Source organism: Bos indicus, chromosome 29 (genome assembly GCF_029378745.1).
Source record: "Bos indicus isolate NIAB-ARS_2022 breed Sahiwal x Tharparkar chromosome 29, NIAB-ARS_B.indTharparkar_mat_pri_1.0, whole genome shotgun sequence".
Taxonomy (NCBI): Eukaryota; Metazoa; Chordata; class Mammalia; order Artiodactyla; family Bovidae; genus Bos; species Bos indicus.
In genome coordinates this window covers 1154835-1180460 of record NC_091788.1, presented here as the reverse complement: position 1 = coordinate 1180460, position 25626 = coordinate 1154835, and the positions used below count along the sequence as shown (strand labels likewise).

Here is a 25626-nt window from a genome sequence, read left to right as displayed (position 1 = left end):
GCTGTTTTATGTTTAGTTTTAAATGTTGGAAAGTATTAAAGAACAAGTTACAAAGAAAAAACTTTAAATGACTAAAATCTGCCACTCAAAGACAACTGATGTTAATTTTCTTGCTTTTGAATTTATGCATGTTTATAACAGGCTGTTTTTTATGTGTAATATTGACCCTACAAAGCATAGGTCCAGTACTGCTTCATTACTTCTAAAGCTATCTTTTTAAAAGTTGCCTTTTTCTAAGCAGATTTCTTCTTATTTTAGCTATCACTTACACTTGGATAACTGTTATCTTAGTTGTATCTGGTGTTTAATAGAATGAGAAAAGAGCAAGACCTGTTTTCTATATGGGAGTTTATAGAGAAATTGACTTCAGCATCTCCTTTTTAAATTGGAGACTGAAATAACTACAGATACAACTTCCAATTAATTATAGTTTTTGAAATTTTAAAATAAAACTATTAGCATTTTTTTTAGATTTAGCCAGTGAATACTTAAGGGCTTCCCTGATAACTCAATTGGTAAAGAATCCACCTGTAATGCAGGAGACCCGGGTTTGATTCCTGGGTCTGGAAGATCCACTGGAGAAGGGATAGGCTACCCACTCTGGTATTCTTTGCTTCCCTGGTGGCTCAGCTGGTAAAGAATCTGCCTGCAATGCGGGAGACCTGGGTTCAGTCCCTGGGTTGGGAAGATCCCCTGGAGAAGGGAAAGGCTACTCACTGCCGTATTCTGGCCTGGAGAATTCCATGGACCATATAGTCCATCAGATCGCACAGTTGGACATGACTGAGCGACTTTCACTCACTCAGTGAATACTTGCATTCCTTTTCATTCTACCTGTCAGTGTCCTCTAGCCAAAGACTACCAGAGAACACATCTCTACACAAGAAAGCTGTGTGCTTTGACTTGCTGCAGTGAGAGAGCATGCACATCATGGAGAACCGAAAGTGAGTTAGTGACAGGGTATCAGAAAGGAGTTACTGTTAGACTTGGGCTTTTATTAGGTGATTTTGGGGAGGGTTCAAGGAAATAGGGCTTTGCTTATTAGTACTGGAAGCAAGTGTGATTCTATTATTGAATACCTACAAAATTCTTATCTAGGAGGTAGGAATAATGGAGTTAGGCTAAGTAAAGCTGTAATTGGTTAAACAGCAGTCACTCATGTCAGCCAGGATAAGGAGATGGTTGTTTTTGTGGTTTGGACAGTATTCATGGTTTTGTCTATGTTCAGACATGAGAACTGATGGTCTGATTTTGTTTTGACCCATCATAGTCACAGAGTGGCCTTCTCCAATATTTGTATTCTGTAACACTGTACCTGTTTACCAGGAGAACTCCAAGGCAAAGCCAGTAGTGCCAGGTCTGCCCCTGGCTGTCAGAGGCTGCTTGTCTCTTTCTCACAATTATCCTGGAGTGGTATTGTTTCTACTTTGGAAGGGAGGGTCTAAGTGTTGTTACTGTCTTTTCCCTCCCTACGCTTGATTCAGGTCATCACCTCACCTTGGTTCCTCAGCTTTTTAGGTGGTACTCCCTAGCTTTGCACTCTGTACCCTTTGCTTTTGTAGGAAAGCAGGAAATGGTGCTTTGCTTCTCAGGAAAGCAGAAAATGTTGCCTTCCTGTAGCAATATGGGAAGATTACTGTCTCTAAGGCATTGCTTTAATGATGTAACTTCCCCTTTTTAGGAACCTCCCACTGTGTCCCTGTTATCAATGAGCTGTTTTCAAACCAGTGATACTTCTCTTCCAGTTACTTTCAGGGACCTATCCATTGAATTCTTCAACATCTTAAGTAACTTGACCTTGCTTCTCTCTCTCATTTTTATTTTTCAATTCTTACCCCTGCCCAAATGCTACCCTGGGCCACCCACCTCTGGGGGAATCTTTGGTTTGTTATAGATAATAACAGTTACAGAATTGTGATTCTGAAATGAAAAATCCCTAACTTCTCATCTCAAAACTGACTTTTGAGATGAGCTGCTTAAAAAAAAAAAAACTCAATATTAAGTTTCTTACTTTCTTCACTTAAAATCTTAGTGTATATAGAAGCAACCAAGTAACAGTTTAATGGTTAAATTATGTCGCAATATTTTTAATTCAACTAGGAGTCAAAAAATGTATTTAAAAACAAATTATATTTAAATATAATACTTTTTGTAGTTTTACTTAATTATCCATAATATAGATATCATTTTATGAATATGTATCTACATACATATAGATACATATGTGCCTGCAATATGTGACCTCTTAGAAAACATTTCTTACATAAACACTTAAGAAACATTTAATTAGCATTATCTCTTAATATCATGGTGATAATGAGATGAAAATTTTATTTTATATTTGGTGGAACAGTTTTAATTTTATTCTGTTTCAGAGCCACAGATGACATATGCTTTGGCCAGCGTTCTCACAAATGTTGGCTATTGAGAGTAAGAAAAAAACTAACTGAGAATACCCAAATTACTAATAGTGAGATAGTATAATTTGTATGTGTTTTTAGTATGTCAAATGTAATTAGGAATGATAATTTCATAGTAAAAGCAGTACATGCTCCTGTGATTTTAGACAGCACTGCAAGTTATAAAGAAGTCAAATTTCTCCTTGTCCTGCCACTGGTTGCACTTTCTTTATTATGTACATTTTTCTCAACTTTGAGATCACACTGTACTTATGATTGAATATTCTTGCTTCTTCACTTAAAATGATGATAGAAGCATTTCTAATCACACTGGCTGTTTTCTAAAGGGTTTTTATTCATAGAATAATAATGACAACCACAGTTTTCCATGAAAAAGTATAATGTGCTAACTATGAATATTATTAATGAATAATAACATGAATTATTTTTTCTTCGTAGTCAAAAAAAGAAAATTGTAGGAAAGCAGGAAATTATGCCCTCTGGTGCTAAGAATTTGATTTGTCATAATCCAGTCCTTCCTCCTCCCTCCCCCTTTTAGTCAAAGTCAAGGAGGCTGTGGTTGAGAATTATGCAGTATTAAGCTATGCTGTGGAGAGAGAAGGCCATACGTACCTGGATCCAAATGTGAAGTTAGATGTTAAGGTTAGTAATGTCTTGATGTGCCCTGCATCATTAGAGCTGCTTGGCTTCATCTGTGTTCTCTGAGATCTGCTCTTACTGAAGTGGATCAGTGATGAAAGTAGCCAAATCTGAGCATCAGAAGACCACCCAGTGTATCTGATGCATGATCTCTGTAGTTCTGAGAAGCAAAAGAATAATTTAAAATAAGGGGTATGAAGGGGTGGGTGCGTGCATGTGTGTGTGTGTGTGTGTAGGTGACTGGATAATTAAGGGGCTTATTGGTGGGTAAGTGAGAGTTGGTTGTGGGTGTGCTGTATGAAAGGCTGATCAATTCTGAGCAATGATGAAAAGATTTTACTGCAGAACTTTATATAACTATGAAGGTTTCTACACTTGATCTGAGCTCAGAATTAATAACTGCTACTGTTGGCAATTTGGGTTTTTTCTAGCTATTTCTTCCTACACAGTGGCCTAATGTTCTCCTTCATTTTTAGGCTGAAACACAAGAAATTTATCATGAGCCACTATCTTCAATAACTGTTTCCACTGGGAGTTTTTTAAGTTACGAAAACATAGATTTGAGCCTTACAGAGCCAGGTACGAGTATCAAAACGTTTATAAACAAATTGAAAGTCAAGCACCAGTTGAGTTGCAGTACAGTGATGAGAGCTAACCTTGTTTTTCAGAATGTGCTGAGAGGGATTGTTCTTTAAGTCTCAAAAGTAAAGTAATCATGTCTTTAGAATATTGGACAGTATGATCTTCTGAACATGTTTGGAAGTCACAGTGATGCTCTATCAATCTCCATAGCACATTGAGTAGGGTCTGCTAATATCAGTGGGAACTACCAAGCACTTTTCTTGGTTGTGCTGATTCTTTATCAATGTATGTTGCTATGTCTGTCTGCTAAAGTCTGTCTCAAAGGAAGTACCCAGCCATTAAGTATTTTCATTAAACTCCATTTTCAGAGTCATTCCCAGAGCATGTGGACCATAGGGAACAAGAACCTCCTGCCGGTAAAGAAGAGGAAACAAATGTTTTAAGTTCTAGAGTTCCTTCAACACAAGATATTTATCAAAGACAGGACTCTCAGGACATCCATAAACCTCTTTTATGTGCAGTGGAAACATTGACATCTGGTCAGACACACATTCAACAGATGAGAGACAATTACATTAATGAAACAAATTTGATGACTGAAAAAACAGACTTTCGGGGTAAGTTTTATTTAAAAGTAAGACTTTTTTAATAAATACGTCTATGTAAACTAAGTGTTCATTTTTAACCTATCATCCTTTTTAGTTAGAAGTAGTGATTGTTTGAGCTTTGTGTTTTGATGGCTTGCTGTAGCAATTGTAACATGGAAAACACTGAGGAGGGCACTTAGTGAAAGGAGCTCTGGAATCAGACTGAAGACCATGTAGAAGAGATGAGCAGGTCTTCCTTTACCTTTGCAAAGTTACCTATAGCAACAGAGGCAGTACTGCCTGTATTGAGCACATAAACTTAAGTCATACAGACCCTATGACTGTTTCCTGAGACCACAGGCAGCTTACTCTTCATCTTCTGTAGAAGAGGTGTTGGAAATAATACACATAAAGTGAAATAATACACATGAAGTACAGTGTCTGGCCCATGGTAGCACTCAGTATAGTGAGCTTTTCTTAAGTAATTGATCCCCAAATGACCTGAGAGTAACAAAGCTTATTGTAGCAAAGCCGTGACCGTAATGGCATCTTATTCCTAATTAACCCCATAAAGATGTTCAGGCTAGTAGAAATGGAAACTTAAATTTGTCAAAGGGTTTGGAAACCGCCCCCCACCCCCCACTTTTGCATCAGAAATGATAGGGCTTGATTTGAAAGCGTCTGCTGGTAATGAGAGGAATGGAAGTAATTTTGTTGAGTTGCAGTTACCTTAAAATAACCTTTATGAATATGTTCTTAGTACTACTTTTCTAGGCTTTACTTTTAAGATAAATGTCTTTTTTTTTTTTTCCTTAAAATTCCAACAGTTGACTTTGACTTTCCAGAATTGGAGCACAATTTTCCAAATTTGCATCGTCAGCTATTTAAACCCTTAGAACCACATCCAGATTTTGATTTGTTATCATGTTTCTCTGGGATTTCTCAAGACAGTAAAGACTTTAACCAGGTAAAGTAGATGCTTCTTTGCAATCTGTCTTTTCTTCTGTTAGAACAGAAGAATGATTCTTAGCCTTGGCTGCCAACTAAAATCATCTGGTGAGCTTTTAGCTACCAATGCCCAGACTGTGGTGGTGGTGGTTTGGTTGCTAAGTCGTGTCCGACTCTTGCGACCCAGTGGACTGTAGCCTGCCAGGCCCAGACTGTACCTCTGACCAATTAAATCAGAAAATCTAGGAATAGTCAGATAAAATGGTTACAATGTGGAACCAAGATTGAAAATAGGTGCATTAGAATTTGGTCCCAACAGCTTTATTTCTACGTATTTTTTATGGGTCACTCCATAAAAACTTGAGAACATTTTTATCATTAGTTTTCAGGGTTTTGGGGCGGGGGTTACTTTGATGGAATTTAGTCTTAAATAGTCAGGTAAATAGAATGTTGCAAACTTTTGAAAGTCTCCTCCTACAGAGTAAAGGAGCTAAGATTCAAACCTGGGTGTTTCTGTTTCCAGGCAGGTCTACATAGTTCCTGCTTATCAGAAAATGATTTAGTCATGTTCTGAACTGTGTCTTGTTAGTTAATACAGTTTGTTTTCTAAATAAAAAGTCTCTTTTGTATTTCCTAAAGTGAAAGAATTGGGTTTGAATAAGCAAGTTGTTAATGTGATAGTAAAGTGGTAATTACGGAAGCGCAATAGCAAAGAAACATGAGGATTTGTTGATGCAACTGGTAACACAGCCTTTTCCTGTTTCCCGTCAGAGGTCAGGTTCTTCCTGTGAAAGCCTCCGTGCTACTCCATCCCCCAAAAGTATGGCTTCTTTTACAGCACTGAGGAGGGCCAGCCTGCATTCTTCTAACACCAGTCTGAACCAGCAGCCTGACCCTAACTTGGCTTGTGACACAGCTCAGAGTTTTGCTGTAGAAGATATTGAGGGTATGCAGAAGTTCGGAAAAGTTAAATAAAGCTCAATAGTTTCTCATGGTTGTTTATATCATTTTTCCTTGGAAATTGCACCCAATAGCTCTTGGTTTCTCTCTACTCATACCCTTATTCCTTTTGAGGGTAGTAAGTGCTGCCTCTTGTTCAGCTTCCTTACCTCAGCTCTTAAAGTATCCTTCTAAAATTTTTTATACAAATTGTGTGTGTGTGTGTGTGTGTGTGTGTGTATACACATCACAGCATACCCATCTGTGAGACATGAATGTTTCAGTTTTTAAAAGTCAATATTCAGTTATGGGGGGAAAAGTCCTCATTGCCTCTAATAGCTGTATTTCCTTTATTAAATATTATAGGAGAAAATACATGGTGTGTGCAGTAATTATTTAAAATCACTGTGACCGTCCTTTAGCTTCCTATTCTTGTTTGTGTACATCAGTTTTTGTTCCTGAACTTTATAAGTAACCTGGCTTTATTTATAATTTTCTCAGAAATTGTTAGCGACTATATCCAAGTTTTACAACACCTAATTATGATCAACTGATCTCTTACAGGGTCTGAACAATCTTTTCGACAACTTCGACCAGAATATTCTTCACAGGAAGGGAGCCAGCATGCCGATCTACCAAGCATTTTTAGCATTGAAGCGAGAGCTTCTTCCCAAGATGTGGAAAATCAGAACTGTTCCTCTGAACATGAACTATTACAAAACAAGCAAAAAAGTGTTCATTTCCAACTCTCAGTAGGAAATTTGCAAAGTTCAGTCTTCAATTCATCTGGTGAGGCTAATGTATTTCATCAGTTAAATCTACAGCATGGCACTACATGTGGTTCTACCTCTAGTGAGTGGTCAATAAAAGACCAACCAGAAGGCAGAAAAGAAAGACTGGGTTTTGAAAAACTATCAGAAAGACTTGATACAGTGTTACAAGGTCAAGGACTCACTGATGATAAAAAAGAAACCTGTGATTTAAATCCACACATAGAGGAAACTGATTCTCATTTATGTGTAAGGACAGTAGAGATGGGAACTTCAATTCAGATACCATATTCACTCACTGTTCAGAATGAAAAATGTCTTCAGGACTCAACTATGGCAGGAATTCCAACGATCGTAGGAAACCCATCTCAACTTGCACAATCAGAGCTCTTTGTAAATTCTGGATCATTTTCATTACAGAGATCTATTCCAGTCTGGGTAAGTGAAATCTGTGCTGTATACTTAAATTCATTTTCAGGAAAGACTCTGAAAACAAGATTGCAGGACGTGCAACAAAGCTACTTGTTCACATTCCTATCTGAGACAGTCTCATAATCATTGGAAATCTCCAATAAAATGCAGAAATGACAAATTTTTTAACTTGACCTCCCTCTGAATTTTACATATCTTTCTTTCCAATGTACATTTCTCATCTCCAGCTTACCTGAAAAATGGTAGCTAAGCCTATGCTTCAGCAGTCACCTGAACATAGCTTTTACCTTCTAGTACTGTTTGTCCTGCCACAGGTAAGCAGAAAATAAGATGTTTTGGTCACCTTTTGGATTTTCTTGTATTCTTGTTAAGTATTTAAAGGTTGTTCACTTACAAACGGTGCTGTAGCAGCAGTGACATTTGGCTGCAGCCCAGTAGCCAGCCACTGCTCCATTTAGATAGAGTGCAGACTCTGATGTTGTACAGCCCCTACCCAGTCTGGCCGCCTAGGCTTGTAAGCGTTTTATAATGCACAGAGTAGATCTTCTCTGGTGTCCATAGTTGAACAACCTGTTCTTCCTCCATAACGTACATTATTTTTTCCCTTCTGAATGTGGTTTCCCTTTTGTTACACAGGAAACAGAATCTGGCCATGGTATAATGGAAGAACCAGAACTTACATTGACAAGCACCAGTGATATCAGTATTGCTGAAATGGATTTTGCAAACTTAACCCTAGAAGAAAAGAGAGAAAATGAGGCAAAGAGCTGTTTTCAGGTAAATTTCACAGCTCTCATTAATAAACCTCAATTATATAGCAACTCGTTGAAATTTAGGGGATAAGGGTATTTTTACTTTGCTTTGTACATGGCATTTCTTCTTAAAGTATCACTGTATGAATGTGCTCACAGTAGAAAACTGACAGTGGGTAAGCTGATAGGGCTACTGCTGCTGGTGCTTAGTCCTTCAGTCATGTCTGCCTCCGAGCGACTCCCACCAGGCTCCTCTGTCCTTGAGGACAAACTCTTCTGTCCAGACAAGAATACTGGAGTGGGTAGCCTATCCCATCTCCATGTAAACTTCCTAACCCAGGAATCGAACCAGGGTCTCCTGCGTTGCAGGCAGATTCTTCACCAGCTGAGCTATCAGGGAAGCACAATTACATGGTACAAAACAGTGCTAACAAAGTGCTATTCAGTTTAGTCACTCAGTCATGTCTGACCTTGTGACCCCATGGACTGCAGCATGCCAGGCTTCCTTGTCCATCACCAACTCCTGGAGCTTGCTCAAACTCATGCCCATTGAGTTGGTGATGCCATAAAACCAACTTGTCCTCAGTTGTCCCCTTCTCCAGCCTTCAGTCTTTCCCAGCATCAGTCTTTTCCAGCTAGTCTGTTCTTTGCATCAGGTGGCCAAAGTAGTGGAGCTTCAGCATCAGTCCTTCCAATGAATATTCAGGACTGATTTCCTTTAGGATGGACTGGTTGGATCTCCTTGCAGTTGAAGGGACTCTCAAGACTCTTCTCCAACACCACAGTACAAAAGCATCAATTCTTCAGCTTTCTTTATAGTCCAACTCTCACATCCATACATTAACGGAAAAAACCATAGCTTTGACTAGACAGGCCTTTGTTGGCAAAATAATGTCTCTGCTTTTAATATGCTGTCTATATTGGCCAAAGCTTTTCTTCCAAGGAGCAAGCGTCTTTTAATTTCATGGCTGCAGTTACCATCCACAGGGATTTTGGAGCCCAAGAAAATAGTCTGTTTACATTGTTTCCCCATCTATTTCCCATCAAGTGATAGGACTGGATGCCATGATCTTTGTTTTTTGAATGTTGAGTTTTAAAACAGCTTTTTCACTCCCCTCTTTCACCTTCATCAAGAAGCTCTTCATATCCTCTTCACTTTCTGCCATAAGGGTATCTGCACATCTGAAATTACTGATATTTCTCCCGGCAATCCTTGATTCCAGCTTGTCCTTCATCTAGACTGGCATTTCACATGATGTACTCTGCATATAAGTTAAACAAGCAGGGTGACAATATACAGCCTTGACGTAACTCCTTTCCCAAATTGGAACCAGTCCATTGTTCCATGTCCAATTCTAACTTGATTCTCAGGAGGCAGATTAGGTGGTGTGTTATTCCCATCTCTTGAAGAATTTTACACAAGTTTGTTGTGATCCACACAGTCAAAGGCTTTGGCATAGTCAATAAAGCAGATATTTTTCTGGAACTCTGATTTTTCTATGATCCAATGAAGTGAAGTCACTCAGTCGTGTCCAATTCTTTGCAACTCCATGATGAAGTCGCTCAGTCGTGTCCAATTCTTTGCAACTCCATGAACTGTAGCCTGTCAGGCTTCTCTGTCCATGGGATTTTCCAGGCAAGAATACCGGAGTGGGTTGTCATTTCCTTCTCCAGTGGATGTTGGCAATTCGACCTTTGGCTCCTCTGCCTTTTCTAAATCCAGCTTAAACATCTGGAAGTTCTCTGTTCATGTCCTGTTGAAGCCTTGCTTGGAGAATTTTGAGCATTACTTTGCTAGCATGAGATGAGTGCAATTGTGCTGTAGTTTGAACATTCTTTGGCATTGCCTTTCTTTGGAATTGGAATGAAAATTGACCATTTCCAGTCCTGTGTCCACTGCTGAGTTTCCCAGTTTGCTGGTGTATTGAGTGCAGCACTTTAACAGCATCATCTTTTAGGATTTGAAATAGCTCAACGTGGAATTCCACCACCTCTACTAGCTTTGTTTGTGATGCTTCCTATGGCCCACTTGACTTTGCACTCCAGGATCGTTGGCTGTAGGTGAGTGATCACACTATCGTGATTATCTGGATCATGATCTATTTCGTAGAGTTATTTTATGTATCCTTGCCACCTTTTCTTAGTATCTTCTGCTTCTATTAGTTCCATACTGTTTCTGTCCTCTATTGTGCCTATCTTTGCATGAAATGTTCCCTTGGTATCTCTAATTTTCTTGAAGAGATCTCTGGTCTTTTCCATTCTATTGGTTTCATCTGTTTCTTTTTTTTTTTTATTTTTTAAACTTTACATAATTGTATTAGTTTTGCCAAATATCCAAATGAGTCCGCCACAGGTATACATGTGTGTTCCCCATCCTGAACCCTCCTCCCTCCTCCCTCCCCATACCATCCCTCTGGGTCATCCCAGTGCACTAGCCCCAAGCATCCAGTATCGTGCATCGAAACTGTACTGGCAACTTGTTTCTTACATGATATTTTACGTGTTTCAATGTCATTCTCCCAAATCTTCCCACCCTCTCCCTCTCCCACAGAGTCCATAAGACTGTTCTATACATCAGTGTCTCTTTTGCTGTCTCATACACAGGGTTATTGTTTCCATCTTTCTAAATTCCATATATATGTGTTAGTATACTGTATTTATGTTTTTCCTTCTGGCTTACTTCACTCTGTATAATAGGCTCCAGTTTCATCCACCTCATTAGAACTGATTCAAATGTATTCTTTTTAATGGCTGAGTAATACTCCATTGTGTATATGTACCATAGCTTTCTTATCCATTCATCTGCTGATGGACATCTAGGTTGCTCCATGTCCTGGCTGTTATAAACAGTGCTGCGATGAACATTGGGGTACACGTGTCTCTTTCCCTTCTGGTTTCCTCAGTGTGTATGCCCAGCAGTGGGATTGCTGGATCATAAGGCAGTTCTATTTCCAGTTTTTTAAGGAATCTCCACACTGTTCTCCGTAGTGGCTGTACTAGTTTGCATTTTCACCAACAGTGTAAGAGGGTTCCCTTTTCTCCACACCCTCTCCAGCATTTATTATTTGTAGACTTTTGGATTGCAGCCATTCTGACTGGTGTGAAATGGTACCTCATAGTGGTTTTGATTTGCATTTCTCTGATAATGAGTGATGTTGAGCATCTTTTCATGTGTTTGTTAGCCATCTGTATGTCTTCTTTGGAGAAATGTCTATTTAGTTCTTTGGCCCATTTTTTGATTGGGCCGTTTATTTTTCTGGAGATGAGCTATAGGAGTTGCTTGTATATTTTTGAGATTAGTTGTTTGTCAGTTGCTTCATTTGCTATTATTTTCTCCCATTCTGAAGGCTGGCTTTTCACCTTGCTAACAGTTTCCTTTGATGTGCAGAAGCTTTTAAGGTTAATTAGGTCCCATTTGTTTATTTTTGATTTTATTTCCAATATTCTGGGAAGTGGGTCATAGAGGATCCTGCTGTGATGTATGTCAGAGACTGTTTTGCCTATGTTCTCCTCTAGGAGTTTTATAGTTTCTGGTCTTATGTTTAGATCTTTAATCCTGTTTCTTTGATCTGTTAGGAAGGCTTTCTCTCTCCTTGCTAGTCTTTGGAACTCTGCATTCAGATGACTATATTTTTCCTTTTCTCCTTTGCCTTTCTGTTTTCTTCTCAGCTATCTCTGTAAGGCCCCCTCAGACAGCCATTTTGCTTTTTTTGCATTTTTCTTGGGGATGGTCTTGATCACTTGATGGTCCTATAGTTTTTTAGGCACTCTATCGGATCTAATCCCTTGAATCTATTTGTCACTTCTGCTGTATAATTGTTAAGGGATTTTATTTAGTGGTTTCTGGTTATTTTTCATACTTCCTTCAATTTAAGTCTGAATTTGGCAATAAGGAGTTCATGATCTGAGCCACAGTCAGCTCCTGTCTTTGTTTTTGCTGACTGTATAGAGCTGCTCCATCTTCTGCTGCAAAGAATATAATCAGTCTGATTTTGGTATTGACCATCTGGCGATGTCCATGTGTAGAGTCATCTCCTGTGTAGAGTCAGGGTTGGAAGAGTGTGTTTGCTGTGTGGTGGTGGTGGTTTAGTTTCAAGAAAGTGAAGTCGCTCAGTTGTGTCTGACTCTTTGCGACCCCATGGACTGTAGCCTACCAGGCTCCTCCATCCATGGGCTTCTCCAGGCAAGAATACTGGAGTGGGTTGCCATTTCCTTCTCGAGGGGGTCTTTCCGACCCAGGGGTCAAACCCAAGTCTCCTGCATTGGAGGCAGACACTTTAACTTCTGAGCCACCAGAGAAGCCAGAGGTTAGTTACTAAGACATGACTTAGTTACTAAGTCATGTCCAACTCTGGCGACCCCATAGCCTGCCAGGCTCCTCTATCCATGGGATTCTCCAGGCAAGAACTGGAATGGGTTGCATTTCCTTCTCCAGGGGATCTTCCCAACCCAGGAATTGAACCCAGGTCTCCTGCACTGCAGGAGCTATGAGGGAAGTTTCCTGTGTACTCACAAAACTTTGCCCTACTTCATTTGGTATTCCAAAATGAAACTTGCCCATTACTCCACATATCTCTTGACTTCCTACTTTTGCATTCCAGTCCCTTATGATAAAAAGGACATCTTTTTTGGGTGTTAGTTCTAGAAGGTCTTGTAAGTCATACAATTGTTCAACTTCAGCTTCTTTGGCATTGCTGTTTGGGGCATAGACTTGGATTACTGTGACAGTCAACGGTTCTTTGGAAACAAGTAGAGATCACTGTCGTTTGAAACTGTACCCAAATACTGCATTTTGGACTCTTGTTGACTATGAGGGCTTCTTCTAAGCTATTTAATGGTCATCTAAGTTAAATTCATCCATTCCAGTCCATTTTAATCCATTTAGATTCCTAAAATGTTGATGTTCACTCCTGCTATCTCCTGTTTGACCACTTTCAATTTATCTTGATTCATGCACCTAACATTCCAGGTTCCTCTGCAGTATTGTTCTTTACCGCAGTGGACCATCACCAGCCACATCCTACAACTGGGAATTGTTTTCACTTTGGCTCCATCTCTTTTGCTGACCTGAGGAGTTCCATCTTTCAGTGTTGTATTGTTTTGTCTTTTCATACTGTTTATGGGGTTCTCAAAGCTTCTCCAGTGGACCAAGTTTCCTCAGAACTCTCCACCATGACCTGTCCATTGAGGTCATGTCTGAGGAAAACTGTCCAGTTTCATTGAGCTTTTCATTCTCACAAGGCTGTGGTCCATGTGAGTGAGTTAGTGGCTAAATTAAGTTTTCCTTTATATTTTTCAGTTCTTGCTTGACTCATCCTTTCAATTTTTGAAGGTCGTCTGCTGTGGTTAACTCTGAATAACTTTAGGACTGAATTTTCTAGAAAGGCAGTTCCAAAAGAACTAGGGTAAAGTCTGTAAAAGTCTTCTCTGAAGTGGTAAAGTCTTCTATGACTTTCTTGCCATTAGGTGAGTGAATTTCTGCCTCTTCTGTCAGAAACAGAAAACTCAGATTATCCAGCCATGTCAGAACATCCACTGGAGAGACCAACTGTGTGTGGAGGTATGTGCATCAGATTGGTGAACCCACACCCATTCATGAAAACTTGAATTTGTGACTTGCTGACATATTTAAAAAAAAAAAAAAAAACTTTTTTAAACAGAAACCTTTTCAAGGTGTACAGCTGCACCAGAGAGCTTACAAGAAGCATTCATAAAAAGAAAAAAGGCATTTATAGAGAGATCCTCACAGAGACAGAAAGAGATAAAGGACAAAGTTCATGCCTCTGGATATTCTCAAACCAAAACAATAACAGAGAAAACTACAGGTATCTGTTATCAAAGAGAATTATGTATTTACTTAGTGGTTTTATTCAGTGGCATTATGTATTTTACTCAGTGGCTTGTTTTCCACTCAGGTTCCTTTGTGAGTGACCTAAAGGGTATGAGTAAAGTTAGGGTGTCGCTTCCTGAAGATAAAAAGACTGCACAACCCCATACGCACAAAAGGGCAGTAGGGTATGTATATGTATATGGATTTACATATATATGATAGACAAAGGAATGGCAACCCACTCCATGTCCCTTGTTCATAGGGTTGCATAGTCAGATGCATAGTCAGTGACTATACATGTATCTGAAGTATCTGTCTTTAATTCCATACAAATTTCTTATAGATTATACCTTCAATTAGCTGAAATGAGAAAGCAGAAGGAAGACAAAGCAAAGCAAGATGCACATGCCCAAAACAGAGCAAGGACAAAAGAATTTCATAAGGTAAGCAGCATCCCATACATACCCCCAACTTTTCATGTCTAAGGCACATCGGAGCCTGATACTAATAATAACTGATACTATTTCCTCCACAGAAAACATTAGAGAAGCTTCGAGCCAGAAATATATGCTGACTTTCTGCACAAAAGGTTTCTTTTTATTCATTAACATAGGCAAAGTTATTTAAGTCAATAAATTTTTAAGGATTTTTCACACGTCCTGATTCTTTCCACTGCCAATCACCATAGCTCCTCCAGGGTTGTCATCTTCAAGGTAGCCCTGAAGGAGAGTAGATACTGGTTAAATTTTGAAGACTGTATTTACACTCTCCCACATCACCTGTCATGGATATGAGTGGCTTGTATCTCCATCAGGAAAACATAGCACTATCGAGTGACTATTATATCCAATGGAGAATTCAGTCTTTGGTCACAGCGTTAAGGGCTCCAGGATTTGGTCCCATCAGCCCTCTTTGAAATGACCTACAAAAACTATTTCTCTAATGTGTACATACCTTTCAAAAAGTTCTGCTCAATCCACAGCTGTGATGCCTGTATAACAGAAATATTAAAGGTTTCATTTTCAGAGATGGTCCTATAAAGTTCTGAAGCCAACTACCCCAGTAATAAACTAGAAAACAAGTCCAGCAATCTAGGCATAGACTCTTCAATGCTAGGCATAGACTAGCAATGTCTGGGTATTATAAAAGCTAATTAGAAAAATGGCTGTGTTCTATTTATACTAGAACAGTGCTGACTTTCACAAGTAGTTAATTAAGGCTAATAAAATGTTCCCAACAGGCTGTATGCTAACAAAGTAGCAGGAAGAAAAACCTAGTTGGGATTTTGTTTTACGGTCATGTCCACAGCAAATTAGAAACTGCGTTCTAAAAGCCTTGGTAATGACCATCAAAATCTGACAGATAATAATTACCTGCCACGTTGTTTTAGTTGGGCCTCTTAGATCTTCAGTGGAGTTCACTTCAAAGTTTGCCACCTACAGAAAAGGATTTGAACAATAACTGGGACTGATTCGGTTCCATTTTCATTCATACCTAAACTTTGTTGCAAAATATAAATGTCCTCAGGCAACTTTAATCTTAGAGCTGTCATGTTTTAAAATATAGTTTAATGTGGATGTTCAGAAAGGCTATTTTCACTCAGCCCATTCAGAGCAGTTGAACAATTTTGCCCATCATCATAACATCCCTGAAAAAACAGTAGAACACGTAATGGGCTGTTTAACGTCTAGTTTTTTGCATTAAATACAAGGGGGAAAAAACGAAATCTTACCTGTAATCTTCAAAGACCCAATTTCCTCAAGCAGTTTACTGTAGGATCCTAGAAGTTAAATATAGCAAGTACAATTGTGTTTATTCCTTCATCTTTCCTAATATTGAAAAGCCATATTATATCCAATTTTTACTCATGAGCCTAGTCAAAAAAAAAAAAAAATGTTACAGGTCTCATTGTCACCACTGCAATAAAATTACAGTGATGGAAAAATGTTACAGGTCTCATTGTCACCACTGCAATAAAATTACAGTGATGGAAGCAAAACCTGTGTTCTCAATGTAGCCACATTAACAGTTTTATGGACACCATGAACAAGTGCCCATTTTCAGTAGAATGAGGCTTTGTAAATAAGTTTCCCAAGCTTAAGACAATGTGCAAAAAGCTTCTTCTGCACCTGTACAGCTCCAGTACTCTTGCCTGGAAAATCCCATGGACAGAGAAGGCTGGCAGGCTACAGTCCATGGGGTTGCTAAGAGTTGGACACAACTGAGCACACTTTTCATTTTCATGCACTGAAGAAGGAAATGGCAACCCACTCCAGTGTTGTTGCCTAGGGGAGCCTGGTGGGCTGCCATCTATGGGGTCGCACAGAGTCAGACATGACTGAAGCGACTTAGCAGCAGCACCTGTATAGAAGTTCCGCTTTGTTAAGCATGCTATCAGCAAAGGAAAGCTGCTAAAAGCAACAGAAAGTGAAAAGCAAAATACCTGTTTAGGGTCAGGAGATGGGATCTGTCTAGTTCTTAATGACAACCATAGGAAAAAAAAGTATTAGTTACTTTTGAAGATTCTGTCAAACTGACCAGTATAAGAAACTAAAAGGATACTTGTATCAGTAGAAATACCAGGTCTAATATGCACAAAGCAAAAAAACCAACGATGCCAGATACTGAATTTATATCGCACTGTCTTTTGAACAGCCAGCAGGAACAAACTGCTGAATGCAGATACCATGCAGTGCAATTATGATTGAACTGGAACCACTCCAACCTCATTCTGTAATGATACTATCTGAGAAATTTACTTTCACACACACCTCTATTTAACATGTGAAATAATTTTTTCTTGTCATTCCAGTAAGCAACCAACTACATTAACTCTTAAATTATAAACTTAACTCGTTACCTTTTTACCCTCTTTATACCTATAAAACTTACGTAGGAAACTATCCAATCATACTTGCTATTTACATACTAGTTTAATAAAGTATACAAGGGACCAGGGCATTTCATGCCCTACATATGCTGTGTCTTCCTTTTTTTCCAATGAGTACAAGTATTACAGCAAATTTTTGGCCAAAATCTTGATAATTCTGTTTTACACCTAAATAACTAGCAGTCACAATAGTAATGGAATACCATACTCAAAATTTCATTGTTTTCAGAACTTCTGAATCCTATTTGAATAGAAATTAAATATTCTACTTACCAAAAACTTACCAAGTTCAAATCATATTAATTCCTGTGGATACCAAATAATAGATTATGGGTTACTTACTCATGATTAAAAAACTTAAATATATGCTTATTTAAATATTTTGTTATACTCAGCTCTATCAGAATTAAGTTTTAGTTCATATCTGTATCATTCAGCAGTTGAACATTAAATTCATCATCTGAACTGGAATGGTAACCCCTCCCCCCAAATTATAGTCACTAACTAAAACTCACCTAAGTTATCCCACCCTAAAACTTGACACAGATCATTGGGATATGCCAATACCTAAGATTAAAAAAAAAACTGTTAGGTTTTTCATAGTTTAATTGGCAGCTTTGTCTTGTAGTTTTTTCCCACAGATCTAACAGGTAGTTCTATGAGTAAAGGAAACTACATAGTTACTCTATGAGGCGTTTCCAACGATGTAGGTTTATAGAAAAAGCCCCATCGGGATAGACCTCAATGCTTAATCATTGTTTAATTAATTTTAAATTAAGTAATTTAAAGAAATCATACAATGAATTAATCACGACATGTATTTTAAAGTCAATCCTTAGGAAAGATAGTATAAAGTACCAAGTAGCTATTACAGCTGAACCAAAAAATTACATATGTAAATTTAAGCTTTATTATTAACAACTTCATTACCAGATTACTGCAAAACTATTTAAATGAATTTTTGCCTTTAAATTGAGAACTAAAATGCAAAATATTTTCTCATTGATAACAATTATGAAAATACAGAAAAATGTTAATATGCCTGATGTTCTGACCATTTGGGGATCCCTGAGGACAAATTTGGCATTTGTATATCATTCAGATTTATGAAATTATGTGTCCTGTGTAGTCATTTCTAACATTACACTATATAATCTTCTACTTCATTTTAGTATATGCATCAAAATATTGTGGGACTTCCCTGGTGGTTTACTGGTTAAGACTTAGCATTTCCACTGCAGGGGGTGTGGGTTCTAGAGCTCATCACTACAGAGAAATGCAAATCAAAACTATAATCAAGTACCATCTCACATTGGTGAGAATGGCCATCGTAAAGTCTACAAATAATAAATGCCAGACAGGGTGTTGGAGAAAAAAAAAGGAACCTTCTCCTACATTGTTGGTGAGAATGTAGATTGGTACTGCCACTACAGAAAACACGAGAGCTACCATATGATGAGCAATCCCACGCAAAGAAAAACATGGTTGGAAAGGATACGTGTACCTGTGTTCACTACAGCACTGTTCCAAGATATGGAACCAACATAAATGTCCACTGAGAGATGAACTGATAAAGATGTGTGGGAGGGGTGTGTATTTTACTCAGCCATTAATATGAAAATGATGCCATTTGCAGCAACATGGATCTAGCGATATAGAAAGCAAACTAAGTCAGAAATAGGTATCACTTACATGTGGAATCTAAACTACCACCCAAATGAACAGATCTATGAAACAAACAGATATGGACTTGTGGTTGGACAAGAGGTGGGGGTGTGGGGGAGCCACAGACTGGGAACTTGGGATTAGCAGATACAAATTCATAAGATAAACAAGGGCTTACTATATAGCACAGGGAATTAATATGCTGTGATAGATCATAAGAGAAAAATTATATAACTGAGTCACTTTGCTGTACAGCAGAAATTAGCATTGTAAATCAACTATGCTTCAATTTTTAAAATGTACAGGGGGTATTAGAAGATTAAAAATTCATATGCTTGAAGAGGGAATATCCAAGATTCTGATAGCTTATAGTTCTGGGACCCCTTCCTGCAAGCAAATCCTGGCACAATGTCACTATAAAACATGCCAATCCTGAGATGCATTTTCTGAAATTACATGATGAATAGAAATTTAAAGTTGGCAAAAATGGCTTTCAAAAATTAAACCTCTGGAGAAGTTCTGACAATGTATCATATTTACACAAATCTGAACAAAACTTACCTAAAGCATTAGACATATCTTTGCAAAATCCAGATACTGTATTCCGAAGATAAAAGCCTAAAAAAAGAAGCCCATCTTTGTTTTATGTCAACATTAAAACTGAGTACTAGGATCAATATAGCTGGTAATTTAGAAGCTTATTTAGCTTTACAGCCCTGGAAGCAATCTTTATGCTCATCAATACACATCCATTTTATGGATCATGTTCCTTCTTATCTGTATCAAAACTCATACTGAACAATGAGTTGTGGGTTGCAAAAGAGGATTTACTTTCGCACTTGTCTGTAAGTCTTTGTCCACAAATTAAACAAAAACAAACACAAGTGCTACTATAAAATGCATTATATATGTGGTGATGAAAAGGATATTTGAAATACAGGTAATTAGGAAGGGAAAATTAAGTTATTACAGTACTCAGCATTTCACACTAAACTTGTCTAAAGAAAACAAAAACAGGAAATTGTAGATACCCTACCTCAGGAGGGTAGGTGGAAAAAAAATCATTGTTCATGCAAACTTTTCAAGATTACAATCTGTTATTTGATTCAGTGTTAAAATGGTACCTTTAAGTTCTCTTACATAGAAATAAACCATAATAGGCAAAAACAGTAGGACTTTTGTTTATTATTTGTCAAGTCAATCTCTGCAGTAACAGCCTCAATTTTTTTCTACATAATTTTTCTTATAATAACTACTTCAGGAGTTTCACAAATCTGTTTAAGTATTCTTTATTTTCTTACAGGGTTTTTTCCTAAGGCTGGCATATATATATATACACTTATCTTTGCTTTTATTCTGTTTACCTTGTCTGGTATTTATAATCTTATCTCTCTTCAGGCCATTTTGTCCTCTATAATCTTATCTCTCTTCAGGCCATTTTGTCCTCTATCCAGTGTTTAGATTTTGATGTTCTCTTTTTAAGCAAAGCAGTTTCTTCAGTATATTCTTCTTGATCCAAATGTACATTCTGCTTCTTCTTTGGAAATTCAGAACTTATTATGAAATAACTGTTCTCCTGCATAAGAAGTATTGGTAAGACATATAACCAATTTCACTGCACTAGTAATTACATACAACTAGGTTAACTTAAAATAACTTGAAAATTACATTTGGATTTTTTTCTTTCTTATTTGATATCCTAGTAACAATAAAACACATGAAGACTTACAATACTCTTGACACTTATTGACACAGTACTGCTAATTGATGTTCTCAATTATCTATAAAATTCTCATTTTTATCCTCACATTTCTTGCACCAAGGGCTTTGAGGCTTTCTAAAATTAGACAGTTAACACTACAGGATGAAAATCTCCCTTTGTCAACTCCTGCCCTCCCAAAACAAAATGGAATAAAAATGTCACTTACCACCAACTTAATATCACATTCATCATGTTCAAGGTTTGCTGCAGTCTCCTCCTCTGCTCTGCAATATTAAAAACATTATCACTCAGATGACAATAAATTCATAGCATACTGTTATGACATACAACTGAATCCGCAATACCAGTTGATTATCACTATTAAATTTAAGTATGAATACTTATTAAGTAACATTTAATCCTTAAAGAATTAATGAATTTCTCCCGAGAAACCTGTATGCAGGTCAAGAAGCAACAGTTAGAACTGGACATGGAACAAGACTGGTTCCAAATTGGGAAAGGAGTGTGTCAAGGCTGTATACTGTCACCCTGCTTATTTAACTTATATGCAGAGTACATCATGAGAAATGCCAGGCTGGAAGAAGCATAAGCTAGAATCAAGATTGCCAGGAGAAATATCAATAACCTCAGATACGCAGATGACACCACCATTATGGCAGAGAGTGAAGAAGAACTAAAGAGCCTCTTGAAAGTGAAAGAGAGTAGAAAAGAGTTGGCTTAAAACTCAACATTCAGAAAACTAAGATCATGGCATCTGGTCCCATCACTTCATGGCAAACAGATGAGGAAACATGGAAACAGTGACAGACTATTCTCTTGGGCTCCAAAATCACTGCAGATGGTGACTGCAGTCAGGAAATTAATAGATGCTTGCTCCTTGGAAGAAAAGCCATGACCAACCTAGAGAGCATATTGAAAAGCAGACATTACTTTGTTGATAAAGGTCAGTCTAGTCAAAGCTATGGTTGTTCCAATAGTCATGTATGGATATGAGTGTTGGACCATAAAGAAAGCTGCACACTGAAGAAATGATGCTTTTGAACTGTTGTGTTAGAGAAGACTCTTAAGAGTCCCTTAGACTGCAAGGAGATCCAACCAGTGAATCCTGAAAGAAATCAGTCCTAAATATTCCTTGGAAGGACTGATGCTCAAGCTGAAATTCCAATACTTTGGCCACCTGATGTAAAGAACCAACTCCTTGGACAAGACCCTGATGCTGAGAAAGACTAAAGGCAGGATAAGGGGACAACAGAGGATGAGATGGTTGGATGGCATCACCAACTGGATGGACAGTTTGAGCAAGCTCTGGGAGCTGGTGATGGACAGGGAAGCCTGGCATGCTGCAGTCCATGGAATCCCAGAGAGTCAGCCATGACTGAGCGACTGAACTGAACATTTAATATGAATTTTAAACTATTAAATCAAAATCTAAACTGATAGTATAATGTGGAGCAACATAAAAATTTAAAAGCACAACGTTTAAAATTGTTCCAATGTCTGAACTTACGCTGACTCTTCAATAGGAGAGAGAGATCCGTCATCATCCAAGTATCTGTATCTTCGACTATCGAGGTCGTCTTTTTCTAAATCTTCAGCAACATTCATCTGTTTCAAGGATTCCTTGAGGTAGTATTCATACTTCAGTTTTTCAAGGTAGTTAAAAAATCCTCTTGCCACTGCTTGCTATATACCAGAACATCCTGTTGTCAGTCACAGACTTGGAAAAAAAAATTTTTCTGCCACAGCTTAGCAGATAGATGCTTATGTTCTATAACAAGGAAGCTCTAACTCTGCCATATGGTGATCACCCCTATCAAACACTGCTTATAAAAAGAATTCACTGTTCTACCGAGCGAGTTACCAAAGTTGGTACACCAAGAAAAACAAGCACAAATCTATATGGTTTGGATGCTTCTAAAGACTTATTTTTTAATGCAAATTGAAAGATCTTTTTTAGTCACTTTAAACATAAAAGGTTAATAATTACTAATCCTTTCCAATAAATCAGATTTTAGAACAAGTGACATCAAATTATGCTGCTGCTGCTAAGTTGCTACAGTCATCAGACTCTGTGCGACCCCACAGTCAGCAGCCCACCAGGCTCCCCCGTCCCTGGGATTCTTCAGGCAAAAACACTGGAGTGGGTTGCCATTTCCTTCTCCAATGTATGAAAGTGAAAGGTGAAAGTGAAGTTGCTCAATTGTGTCTGACAAATTATGTAGTCACTTAAAATTCAAATATTTGAGTCTACTGCTATGAACTGGCTGACCTGTCAGGTGATTGATTCAGAAATGAAATCTACTAAAGCCACTGAACACGAAAGTCAGGTGTGGGTTTGACTTAGGTTATAGTAAAACAACGAAGCATTATTTGAGTTTTAGGAATGATGTTTAAAACCTGTTTGGTAAGAGCAAGGTATAAAAACATCCTTGGAGCACTTTACATGCAGATATATCCACCCAAACCAGTGAAGATTACCTCCAGAAGCCCAAGTCAACTTTGAACTGAAGGACGGAGGTGGCATTTAAGTGGCAGTATAGTCAGGATAAAGAAGTATTATCAAAGTTACAAATTGCATGCTCCAGGTGTTAACTAAATTCTGAAAGTGACCAACAGTTCATTTCACACATTTAAGCTGTGTATGAGCATATATAATGACTCACCTCAAAGGTTAAAATTTTTCTCCAAGGTAATGGTTTTCTTCCATTTTCTGATTCTAAAAATGGGAAACCAGGTCTTTTGTCTTTAAATTGTTTCTCAGTAATCTGTGAGTATCTAGTGGTTCTCCTTCCTTTTGGTCTTCCCACTGATCTTCCCGTTGGCTTGTATTTCTTCTTTTTACGTTTACGTTTCTTATTTTTGAATCTTTCAAAAATAGCCTTTAAAGTCAGTGGTCTTGGCTCTATAGATGAGTCACTAGATGACTCTGTTGCTTGAGTATTTTTGGGTATGTGAACGAATTTTCTAATAGTGTTTCTTTGCCTCCGTTTAGGTGGGACAGGAACACACTGAGTTTTAAATAAGCTGCTACCAGAGGAAGAGTTGTCACTAGAAAACAGGGAAAGATTAATCACACCCTCTCAAATTACTGAATATTTATTACCAATAATACACGTTTTTAAAATCAAAGCAGGAAAACACGCTTAGAATAATTTCTTAAAAGATGGGCTCAGTACTAACAAACTGCTAAAGTGGGCCATAATGCCACTGCCATGGTGATCTTCCTTTATGTAAGTTCCATAAAGGTATTCTGTCCACTGCTAGATCCTAAACGAAATAGGACAAAGCCTCCTCTAAATAAAACAAGAGTATCTTAGTAGAGAGGTATCTGATGTGAATATACTAGAAATGCTTGTGATTTCCCAGTGAGATCAATGATTTAGACTAGACACATTTCATCGTAATACATAAGCCAGCATCCTTGCTAATGTGAAATAATGAGAACAAGTTGATTTTAAAGCAAGACTAATACCCATCTTCTTAGTTCAAAAACTTCAAAGGCCTGTCCAAACCAAGTTTTCCTTTTCTGTTTCAATTCTTGAAAATTACATTTACCACCACTCATTACTGACAATGATTTATGCCCTCCCAGTAATTCAAATATAGTAAATATTAGCATCCAGTCTCTTATCCAGGAAAAATCTTTTTTTTTTTAAAAGGCACTTACCTTTGATTCTCAGTTTCCACAGCTGAATCACATGCTGTTGTATAGTTAAGAGAATCCATTCTTGATCCAAGTCCCTCTCAAATTATCTTTTGCTTTGAACAGATTTCTGACCATATAAAATATGGTAAATTTTAGTGTAGTGGTGTAGTTTCCCTGAACAAATTAATGCCAACAGTTAGTAATCAGAGTAATGCAAATTTTGATTTAGCTGTGAGTTATGTAAATAATATGTAAATTAAGGCCATATCACTTACAAAGCCTTTAATATTTTCTAGTAGTAACTGTAAATTCAGATCAATTCTAAAATCTAGAGATTTGATTCACGGGTTCTGTTTCAGTTTTGCCTCCTTCATCTGTCCAATGGAATAAGATTCCGGAAGAATAGGTAATTTCCAACAGTATCAAGGAACTTTCCCAAAATGTAATTTTAACCCTTAGCCATAGTAATGTACAATGAAGAGTATCAGTGTTCAACAGCGTAAGTTAACTACTATGTGTGGCCCAGTATAGCAAGGAAAAAAATCCAAACTCCTGGTCTGGGATTTACTATTGGGGTATTAAAAATTCTGAACTCTCCAAGTTCTCAATAAAAGGCTTGCAGACAATGCCCTTTGTCTTTTTTTCACTTCCTTGGATACAGTATTTAGGGCAAAATTATTTCTTTTAAATTTATTTTAATTGGAGGCTAATTACAATATTGTATTGGTTTTGCCATACATCGACATGAATCCGCCACAGGTGTACACGTGTTCCCCATCCTGAACCCCCCTCCCACCTCATACCATCCCTCAGAGTCTTCTCAACCTCCCTTATAGAGGATACCATCATTCTCCCACTGTTCTTAGTTTTTAGCATTTTAAGAGCGATATATTTCAAATACAGGAAAACAATAGGTCACAGAGATCTCAAGCTTTGCAAAATCTAAGTCATGAAGTGAAGTCGCTCAGTCGTGTCTGACTCTTTGCCACCCCATGGACTGCAGCCTCCCAGGCTCCTCCGTCCATAGGATTTTCCAGGCAAGAATACTGGATTGGGTTGCCATTTCCTTCTCCAGGAGATCTTCCCAACCCAGGGATTGAACCCGGGTCTCCGGTTTTATAGGCAGATACTTAAGTGGAGCCAATGGCAGCGATGGTGTACCTGAGCGCACTATCAAAATTAAAGTTAACACAATCTTTGGGGAAATCTGGAAAGCAATCCTGTGGAAGTGCTGCTTTCTAGTCGGTAACTCTGCTGACCAAACCACGCGGCCGCGAACAACTTCCCCTCAGCGCCTTGCGCGATCCTGGGGCAAGCGTCTCCAGGAGGCGCCCACTTCGGGCGAGAATGCGTCAGCAATGGCTACCTCCCACTCAACCGCCATTTAGAGAATAAGCATTGTTTATGCTCCATTTTAACATCCAATTCACGGGCCACGCTCGGGCCACGGTAGCAGCGCAGCCCTAGGCCTGCAGTCCACAACCACCGCGGGCCCTCCGCCATTAGGGCCCAACTCACGCGGCTGGACCCCACCCCGCCCCGCCCCGCGAAAAGCCACAAGAGCGACCCCTCCGCCGCCCGCAAGGCCCAGACGCCAGTGTCCTCTTTCCGACCCCTCCAGAGACGGATGGTGCATACCAACCTGCGCTGGCTCGTGGTACGGGCCTCTGCTGCGAACAGCAACCTACCGACCATAGCACTCCGAAAGGCACACTGTAGGCAACCTCCGCCGTCGCGCGGGAGGAAAGGCTGGGCGCGCCGCGCGCCCAAGTTAATAGTGGGGCGGAAGTCTCGCGATAACAA

General features: G+C 38.5%; 2 protein-coding genes and 10 non-coding genes across 34 annotated transcripts in view; 3 read left to right on the top strand and 9 right to left on the bottom strand.

Annotated features, from left to right (window-relative positions):
* The window catches only part of CEP295 (centrosomal protein 295), a 53429-nt gene extending 38875 nt beyond the window's left edge, over positions 1 to 14554 (top strand). For 6 of the 23 annotated variants that reach the window (XM_070783387.1, XM_070783382.1, XM_070783388.1 and 3 more), the window contains 10 exons: positions 2959 to 3062; positions 3536 to 3638; positions 4010 to 4258; positions 5056 to 5195; positions 5948 to 6122; positions 6680 to 7323; positions 7954 to 8094; positions 13536 to 13629; positions 13730 to 14084; positions 14243 to 14554. In XM_070783387.1, coding sequence (XP_070639488.1) covers positions 2959 to 3062; positions 3536 to 3638; positions 4010 to 4258; positions 5056 to 5195; positions 5948 to 6122; positions 6680 to 7323; positions 7954 to 8094; positions 13536 to 13629; positions 13730 to 14084; positions 14243 to 14384 — 2147 coding nt within the window. In that variant the 3' untranslated portion in view covers positions 14385 to 14554. Of the gene's footprint in view, positions 1 to 2958; positions 3063 to 3535; positions 3639 to 4009; positions 4259 to 5055; positions 5196 to 5947; positions 6123 to 6679; positions 7324 to 7953; positions 8095 to 10027; positions 10525 to 13535; positions 13630 to 13729; positions 14085 to 14242 lie in introns of those variants that run through there. The other 17 variants (XM_070783386.1, XM_070783397.1, XM_070783385.1 and 14 more) reach the window with 17 other exon arrangements.
* LOC139180828 (small nucleolar RNA U2-19) lies at positions 3146 to 3225 on the top strand. Its single transcript, XR_011565077.1, has one exon. It is a non-coding gene; the product is annotated as a small nucleolar RNA U2-19 (small nucleolar RNA).
* LOC139180827 (small nucleolar RNA U2-30) lies at positions 3377 to 3448 on the top strand. Its single transcript, XR_011565076.1, has one exon. It is a non-coding gene; the product is annotated as a small nucleolar RNA U2-30 (small nucleolar RNA).
* Positions 14555 to 14696: 142 nt separating the features above from the next.
* Positions 14697 to 14823, bottom strand: LOC139180821 (small nucleolar RNA SNORA25). Its single transcript, XR_011565071.1, has one exon. It is a non-coding gene; the product is annotated as a small nucleolar RNA SNORA25 (small nucleolar RNA).
* Positions 14824 to 15124: 301 nt separating this feature from the next.
* LOC139180825 (small nucleolar RNA SNORA32) lies at positions 15125 to 15247 on the bottom strand. Its single transcript, XR_011565074.1, has one exon. It is a non-coding gene; the product is annotated as a small nucleolar RNA SNORA32 (small nucleolar RNA).
* A 226-nt stretch (positions 15248 to 15473) lies between these two features.
* LOC139180819 (small nucleolar RNA Z40) lies at positions 15474 to 15547 on the bottom strand. The gene has a single exon (XR_011565069.1). It is a non-coding gene; the product is annotated as a small nucleolar RNA Z40 (small nucleolar RNA).
* A 294-nt stretch (positions 15548 to 15841) lies between these two features.
* On the bottom strand, positions 15842 to 15975 carry LOC139180823 (small nucleolar RNA SNORA1). The gene has a single exon (XR_011565072.1). It is a non-coding gene; the product is annotated as a small nucleolar RNA SNORA1 (small nucleolar RNA).
* Positions 15976 to 16459: 484 nt separating this feature from the next.
* LOC139180820 (small nucleolar RNA SNORA8) lies at positions 16460 to 16596 on the bottom strand. The gene has a single exon (XR_011565070.1). It is a non-coding gene; the product is annotated as a small nucleolar RNA SNORA8 (small nucleolar RNA).
* A 588-nt stretch (positions 16597 to 17184) lies between these two features.
* On the bottom strand, positions 17185 to 17255 carry LOC139180832 (small nucleolar RNA SNORD5). Its single transcript, XR_011565080.1, has one exon. It is a non-coding gene; the product is annotated as a small nucleolar RNA SNORD5 (small nucleolar RNA).
* A 149-nt stretch (positions 17256 to 17404) lies between these two features.
* Positions 17405 to 17535, bottom strand: LOC139180826 (small nucleolar RNA SNORA18). Its single transcript, XR_011565075.1, has one exon. It is a non-coding gene; the product is annotated as a small nucleolar RNA SNORA18 (small nucleolar RNA).
* A 1681-nt stretch (positions 17536 to 19216) lies between these two features.
* On the bottom strand, positions 19217 to 19343 carry LOC139180829 (small nucleolar RNA SNORA40). The gene has a single exon (XR_011565078.1). It is a non-coding gene; the product is annotated as a small nucleolar RNA SNORA40 (small nucleolar RNA).
* A 276-nt stretch (positions 19344 to 19619) lies between these two features.
* Positions 19620 to 25612, bottom strand: TAF1D (TATA-box binding protein associated factor, RNA polymerase I subunit D). The gene is given in 7 exon segments (XM_019954715.2): positions 19620 to 19908; positions 19911 to 20030; positions 20383 to 20440; positions 21685 to 21860; positions 22841 to 23225; positions 23845 to 23997; positions 25466 to 25612. Coding segments are annotated over 6 exon segments (858 nt in total). The 5' UTR covers positions 23904 to 23997; positions 25466 to 25612; the 3' UTR covers positions 19620 to 19848.
* Between the last annotated feature and the right edge of the window lie 14 nt (positions 25613 to 25626).